This window comes from Phaethon aethereus (assembly GCF_964289735.1).
Source record: "Phaethon aethereus genome assembly, chromosome: 17".
NCBI lineage: Eukaryota > Metazoa > Chordata > Aves > Phaethontiformes > Phaethontidae > Phaethon > Phaethon aethereus.
The window spans coordinates 9,113,584-9,121,352 of record NC_138593.1 but is presented as its reverse complement, the minus strand read 5'-3'; the positions used below and the strand labels follow the sequence as shown (position 1 = coordinate 9,121,352).

The 7,769-nt window shown below is 36.5% G+C and overlaps 1 protein-coding gene across 2 annotated transcripts in view; it reads right to left on the bottom strand.

Moving 5' to 3' along the window:
* Positions 1-807: 807 nt before the first annotated feature.
* The window catches only part of TXNRD2 (thioredoxin reductase 2), a gene marked incomplete at its 5' end in the record, with an annotated part of 34,141 nt that continues 27,179 nt past the window's right edge, over positions 808-7,769 (bottom strand). For both annotated transcript variants that reach the window (XM_082007641.1, XM_082007642.1), the window contains 5 exons: positions 808-1,214; positions 3,490-3,587; positions 5,406-5,477; positions 6,784-6,876; positions 7,110-7,205. In XM_082007641.1, the coding sequence (XP_081863767.1) occupies positions 1,091-1,214; positions 3,490-3,587; positions 5,406-5,477; positions 6,784-6,876; positions 7,110-7,205 (483 nt within the window). In that variant the 3' untranslated portion in view covers positions 808-1,090. The remainder of the gene's footprint in view (positions 1,215-3,489; positions 3,588-5,405; positions 5,478-6,783; positions 6,877-7,109; positions 7,206-7,769) is intronic.

Here is a 7,769-nt window from a genome sequence, read left to right as displayed (position 1 = left end):
TATTTTCTATCTTTGCTCTGAGCAGGGCCATTTCTTTTCTAGACCATTGTTTAACAGAGTTCCCTTCAGTAATAGGTCTTATTAAAGCCACACCTAAATCCATTCAGATGTAGTATCCAGCTCATCAGTGAGAAAACCTTAAAAACAAATCCACAAAATACATCAGTCAGCCAGATTTCCGCATTCTATAAAACAGAAAATGCTGCATGAGTTGTGCTATTAGTGGTTTTGATTCTACTTGTCAGCGTTGCTTAATATATGGTGTTCAAGCAGTAATTTGTGAGATGTATCAATTTAATTTGAACTGAACTGAATTAGAAATTTCAAGAGTAGAAAAAGAAGTCACCATAAAATTAATCTCTTTCTTTAGCACCTCTGAGCTCATTCATTCCCAGCCATCACCATAAACGTTATGACCAGGCTGCCACTGATTAATCCATTGGGATTCATCCAGTAGCAGCGCAGCTTCAGTGATAAGTGATTTTCTATTAAACTCCTGTACATATTACATTTTAAAGAAAAAACCCAAAGATGACTGCTTACCCCTTGCTACACACTCTGGGAACTTGTTTCTACTAGTGAGTACAGATTCTCAGTGTTCCCAGATTACCATCAGTAATGAGCTATCCAAGTACTTAGGAGAAAGTATCATCACCAAAATTCTAAGGGAGGTCCTGTCTGATTCCTAGCATAAGTATGAACATTACATGAGACACTTCTCTTGGCAGTCAGTCATGCCAACAGAGAAGCTCAAATGACAACTGTTTAATTTGTAGATGACCTCAGATGTCACTGCCTTCAGTTATATTTACATATATAAAACTCTGATCATTCCCTAGCTCCCAGCAAGAGAACAGTTATAGGCACTTTGAAAGAGAGAGATTTGCTACAGCAGGACTGCATTGATTTTAGAACTGTGATGGTGTGAGGACAATTTCCTCGTCTGGCTGTGAAAAAAAGCTCTCTACAGGGAGAACAAGAAAGATTCCTGGAACTCAAACCATTAAAGCTGTTTCAACTTTAAGTGCCCCTTTTCTTTACGAATATATTTTGTGCTTTTTTTCCTTCTTTCCAGGGATGGTATTTAACCTCAGCAGCCTGTGACTGTTGCATCCAAGCCAGAACGCTTTGTAATGTGCAACTTGGTAATTTCTTCAGCACAGGTAGGGTGAATGCCAATTGTCTTCATTAGTTCGGGATATGTAGCACCACATCTATCAAAAAAAAAAAAAAAAAAAGAGAGAGACACGCACAAAGTCAAACACTATTCATCTGAAGCAGCTAGAATGTCCTAAAATATCAAAGTAATTCTGCTCTCGTCCATTTTATCACGTAGAGGAGTTGCATTTATTCTTCAAACAATGCTGTCTATTATTTCTCGGGCACTTACACAACAACATTTAAATACGCAGCTTCACAACACTGTTATGTAGGAAGAATTGTCATAAGAGTTGAGACAGAGAGAATTAAGCAATTTACCCCAAGTCACAACTGAGCCTATGGCAAAAACATATGCCAAAACTGCAGCCTTCAGCTTTTCTTGTACGTACATGTGTGTTTCACTAACCTGACTCCAGATGGAAAAAACGCGCACACACACACACAGAGGAAGAAAATCTTAATTAGGACTGCTGGCAAGAATCTGCTGAAGAAAGTAATATCAGAATAGTCTTCCATGATCTTAGAGAAAGTCTGGTGCTTACACGAAAATTATCAATGTTATAAGCAGGAGGAAAAAGTCTCTCATTTGCAAAAACAAAACAAAACACTAAAAAAACCCCCTTGAGCTAAAATCTCACTTGCTTAATTGCTTTACTTGTCCAATAACATTCTTAGACTTGATGACTTTCCTTTGAGCTGCTTTTCCTGGCAGGTCATGCTATAAGAATAGCTGAAATGGCCCTAAATTTAAGAATTGTTTCAAGCTCTCTGTGGCATAATGTTCTGTCCCTCTACAAAATACAGGGAAGAGAGCCATAAATGTCTTATGCCGTCCCCACCTACATCCAAAAAAGCACCTACAGGCAAATAATCATTGCTGAGCACAGATGTTACTGGAGTGCTAAGTGGGAAGGGAAGATGGAAAATCATCCTTTGGAGAGACTGAAGAGAGACCTAATATTCGACAAAGGACAACAGCAGCTCTTACAACAGCGGGTGTTCCACACTGAAAGCTCTGGATTTGTGGAATACAATAGAAACCAATGCAAGAATCTGACCTGCTGAAAACCTCTTACTGTGGCTAAAATTTTAATTTCCCTCAGGCAGGGCAGAAAAGCGCTCCAGTTTCATGTGCTTCCTTTTCACTGGTTATTTTGGATAAAACTTCAAAACAATGACATCCTAAAAAATGTAGTACTAGAATCTATACCACTGGCAATTAATGGACTACAAACACATGTTGAAAATGTGTACTGAGGGTACACTGCAATCAGTGATTTCCAAGATATTCCTCACATGATACTTGCGGTCTTGCCTTCTTAATCCTTTCTGCTTTTCATTTATGCTAGTCAGTCACGACTGTAAGACTAAAACTGCAATAAAATGGTGATGATATTTAGGAAAATGAACTAACACCACAATTGGGGGTGATTTCTTGTGTCCCAGCCTACTTTCTTCAAAGAGGAGTTAAAAACCTATAATTTAGTAATGTAAATATATGAATCAACATTTCTGAAGATGTGAATCAGCAATAAGAAGGGAAATGAAAGAACAAATAAGAAATAATTGTAGCACACAAGAAGCACAGGAAGAATTCTTCATTTAACCAGATAGGACCCAGAATCATTCCTTACTCCTTCAAAGGGAGCTCTATATTAATATTTGAGCAAAATCTTAAACCAGATCAGATCACAAAGGTTCACCTACTTGGCTAAGTTTGTTATTGCAATTATCAGATAGCTCCAGACAAAAATACTTCCCCTCTCCCATCATCTTACAGAGGTTTCTTTCGTACTGTATCATATTATGGTTAGATTATACCTCAGAAATATAAAAATTCATGCAAGTCCTTGCTGAGTTTTTGAGAAGCAGTGGCTGTGCACATTTAAAGATGAGATTAGGAAAGGAAATGCTTGACAGGTGTAAAGAAAGGTTTTTATGAAAAGCACAAATATCCTTTTAAAGAAATTGCAAAACTATATGGTGATTTCCTATCCTGTGCATAGGAAGCAAGAGAAGCTACACTCTGCGAAAACTAACATTAGTAAGTTAATGTTCAATTTCTTTTTTTTTGCTTTAACTATATCAAGCCGACAATATATTTCCCTCAGTTGTTCCATAACTATATCCAGTATTACGGTAACTAAATCCAGTACATCTTAATGAAGAACTGCAGTATTTTTAGTGAAAATATGTGCAATACTACATAAAAGTAACAAAAAGCATGGATCCTTTATAGTGTTGCCAAAACTAGGCAGCTATCTTTTATAATCTTACAATAACTTAAAAAGAAGGCTTTAGAAGCTAGAGACATTCTTTTGTACTTACTTGATTCCAAGAGCAAATCCTTGAATAACTTCGCCTGCATTTGGTCCAATGAAATGAAGGCCAAGTATTCGTTGCTCGCTCTCTCGTAAGCACACCATCTGAAAACAATACATTACATAGAGATCTTTCTTAGAACATTTAAAGATAAGGCATGAAGTTGAATTAAATGAAACTGAAGTGCCCCAAAATCCTGGTTCAGCCGTTTATTCCCAGTGTGCCAATAACCTACACACGTGCTTAAGTCTTACTGACTTCAGTAGGACTTATGCCTGTCCTTAAGCAGTTTCCTGAATCGAAGCTTTATTAGTGTATTTCTTTCAGACTTCAGGGTGCCACTGACAATGATAATTTGTGGTAAATTGCATCCTTTGTTGTTTGTCATTTGTATGAAATCCTCAAAATACCTTCTGTAGTCTAGTAACCAGACTAGTGTTATTTTGACACTGAATGGCCACCTTCACAATTCTCCAAGCCTGTGCAGCTATTCTCAGCAGCTAATCAGCTGTGTTTCCAAAGATGACCACTACCGATTATAGGATATTTTGCGCCTTTGTGATTTAGTCAGTAAACATTTACAGCGGCATGTTTGGTGAGATACATTTACCACATCAGCCACATAACCTAAAAAGGAGTCAAGCCTTGGAAGTAGCCAAAGATGAAGTTAAGTTAACAAGTATCTGGGAGGGCCTGAGTAACTACAAACTTAACCTTTATTAGAGAACTTAATGAAAACTTTTTAGTTCCTTTAAGGACACTATCTTTATAATTATGAAAAGAAAGTCTTTCCCTGTGTCCTCCCATCAAGCATTAAATCATCACTAATATAATAGGTTCTGCTATTCAGTAAAGGCTTGGATTCTTTCATTAGGAACCCCAGGAACAGCAGCAACCCTGACGTGGTACTTTAAATGTTGAGGAGTTTTAAAGAACAAACCCCTTTGCAATACAGTTTGAAACTTGAAAACAAGTTTAATGCTTCTTCTTTAGTATGGACTATATTCAATATAATCCAACAACTATTATGCTATTATTACTTCGCCCTCAAATATTTACTTTCATTGACATAATTTAAAGGGAATAGCTAAAAAGAAGTAGCATCACCTTAGTTGCCCTGATAGTTGGGACAGTTAAGGCAAGCTACTAAGGCACTTACACAAATCAGATGTGACAAAATGATCAGATGTGTCAAACTGGCTGCAACTATTGACAATGGATATTCCTTACATACACAACAATAACAACATAATAATTTTTGATGGACCTACAAAAGTTACTACATTTATATTCAAAAAAGGTTGTTCCCTGATACCAAGGAGAAAAGAAAGAAGAAGAAAACTATGATATATTCTACGAACACTACACTTCACCTTATCGAAGATTCTTACTATGGGCAAGTGCATCAAAAACCTTTTCAACACTGAAGCAACTGGATTGCTCTAGAAGATACATTTCAAGTCCAACACTGGTCTAAACCGGGAGCTTTTGGTTTTCATGAGTAAGACTGAACAGTTACTGTAGTTTTGTAAACCTTATACTTAATTTTTTTGAAGGTAGCATACTTTTCTCAAGAGATGGCAACTCAAATATTACATGTAGCTACTTAAGAACTTTGCTGGGGAAGCAGAGATTAATCTCTGTAGAATCTGGAATATTTTCTAGGACCTTCAGAGCAGTTCAAAGACGTTATCAATCAGCAGAATGTCAGCTCTGAAAAATGCTAATATCTGTAAAGCAATTTCAAGATGCAATATGTAATGAATATTAAACATTTGAAGTTATACTGGAGAAACAGGCTGTCACCAAGAAAATATCTCATCCAACTTGAGAAGTTTTTTTGCCAAACAGTCCTCCTTAAAGCTGGCTGTACCATATCTCTTGTTTTAAGTTAAAAGCAAGTTAAAAGCTCAAACACTCACTTTCATATAGCATTGAGTTGCATCTCTTTCAGCCACTGTAAACTCTAAAGGTTTATAATATGCATGGTATACCTGGTAGGGAAAACAATAACGTTTTGTGTTAGAGAGTACTATTATGTAAAAAACTGCTATTTAGTATTATCATGATGACTACTACTACTACATATTTATAATGTCGTAGAAAACATGCTCATTATTTTAAAGATAAACATGGAAAGCACAGTAAGAGTTTAACATAAACCTTTCTTAGAGAACCATTAGATTAAAACCAAAACTGAAAACAAAATCACAAATAATCATGTTACTCAAACCAATGCCACAAATTAAAAATGTTAGTTTTGTTCCTTTAAGCTTCTCCCAAAATTTTAATACCTTGTTTACTGAAAATAATGAAATCCAAGAAGCTTTCCATATCTATAATAAGGTATACCACAAGGCAACCCAAACTGTAATTTTTCCATTCTGAATAGTAAATGCTTATTTTTTCATTAATGATTTTGCCTGGGGCTCCAAACTAAATCCCTCAGCTGAATTTGCTCTCCAATAATACATAACATCAGCATCCTATGACACACACACATCAATTGTCTGCCTTAATCAGATGAGAACTATTGTTTTACAGTAATTTATATAATTCTAGATCGCACTAGCATCCAGAAACCCAGATAAGAGTTCTGGGACATATTTTTGAAGTATAAACTATAATCATAGAAGACAAAACTAATAACTGACTGGACATGAAGTATTGCATTTTGTATTTCCATAGCTTACTGAGTCATATGCTGACAGTCTCTTTGATGAAGGAATACAGGTAACACAACATATCTTTTCAAGGGTGACTTGTTTGAATTTTGTCTTACTATATAGTGACTGTGAATTTCTTCATCATGAGTATCTTAATCTCATTCCTTGTCTCAGAAGGGTAGGTGTGAATATATGCCGTAACAGATTTCTTCCTCAATATGCAATGTCCAGGCATATTGTATCAAGATATTTTAGCCTCAAAGACACTTAGCAGCTTGTGTCAATATTTCTGGGGACATTCCAAAAATTTAGACTGAAGAACCTGACCAGCAATTCTTACAATTAAAAGGAATGTAATCGTTATTTAACGATGGTACACAATATAACTTACTAAAATGGCAGCTAGTGTAAAGCTGTCACACCCTATCAATAATTTTAATCCCACTAGGTATCAATTTCCATTGTGACGTGCTGCAATACTTTTAAAGTCCTGAGCTTTTCTGAAGACACCAACTCCCTAACTGCAAACATAGTATTTTGAGGACCAAAATTTTTGCCTGATACAACAGCAAAGCTTCTGTCTTTTCATAGCGCAAGTCTGACACGAACTATAAAATTAAGATTGTTTTCATACCTCAATATTATCTGATCCATAACATTGCACAGCCGCTTCTTCTGACAGTCCAACACAACCATATTCCAAGGGAGTAAAAACCGTAGTAGGTACCTGTTTGTGAGGAAACAGAAAGTGTTACTGTTGAACCATATGGAGCAGCTGCATGTCAGGTACAGGGGAGACTTTTACATGACTGAGAAGTGTAGCTCTGTCACACGTATCTACTTTGGCTACTGTCAAAGCTGGATTCCAGATGACAAAATGCAATTCCTTTAAAAATTCTTAAGGAAAAAAAAAAGCATAATATTTGGGTTTTATTATTGAAAAAAGAAATAACAACTCACATTGTCATAGTCCATCAATTCTGAAGATTGGCCAAAAAGACGCTGAGCCAGCAATTTTCCTGCAGCTATTGCAGTGGGTGTCAATTCAGGACGGCCCTAAGAAGAGAGCACAAAGCTTTGTTTTAACTAAGAGAGAAACAGCATCCAAGGATTTCTCCTGGGACAAAAGTCAGAGGAAGGCCAAATCTTTGGAATTCCAGACTAGTAGCCAGGGCTCCAAGTAGAGAAGGCAGTAATAATTTCTGTCCAAACATGCTTTTAAGTCTCTGAGTTTAGTATCTGTCTTAATGGGGGGGAACAAATGCCATGGATGTGTCAAAACCTTGTATCTTATCATGTCACCTCTTGAAAATCAGAGGACATCCACATGCTAACCATTCACTTTCCCCTTTCTTTCCACAGCAAGTCTTCAAGAATTTTTTCAAATGGTCTTTTTAAAGCAGGAAAAGCCTAGTATAAAGCAACAGTGTTTTTATAACATCAGACCTTTTAAAAAAAAGTTGTCACATTTTTACAGAACACAGGCACAAAAGCTAGCTATTCGTAGGCACTATTACTGACTTCCTATGTTGGTCCTGAATTGGAGAAGTGGAACACTATTCTGCTAGCACTGCAACCTATAGGTTGAGTTGGTCCTATTCTCAGGCTCTGGTATTACAG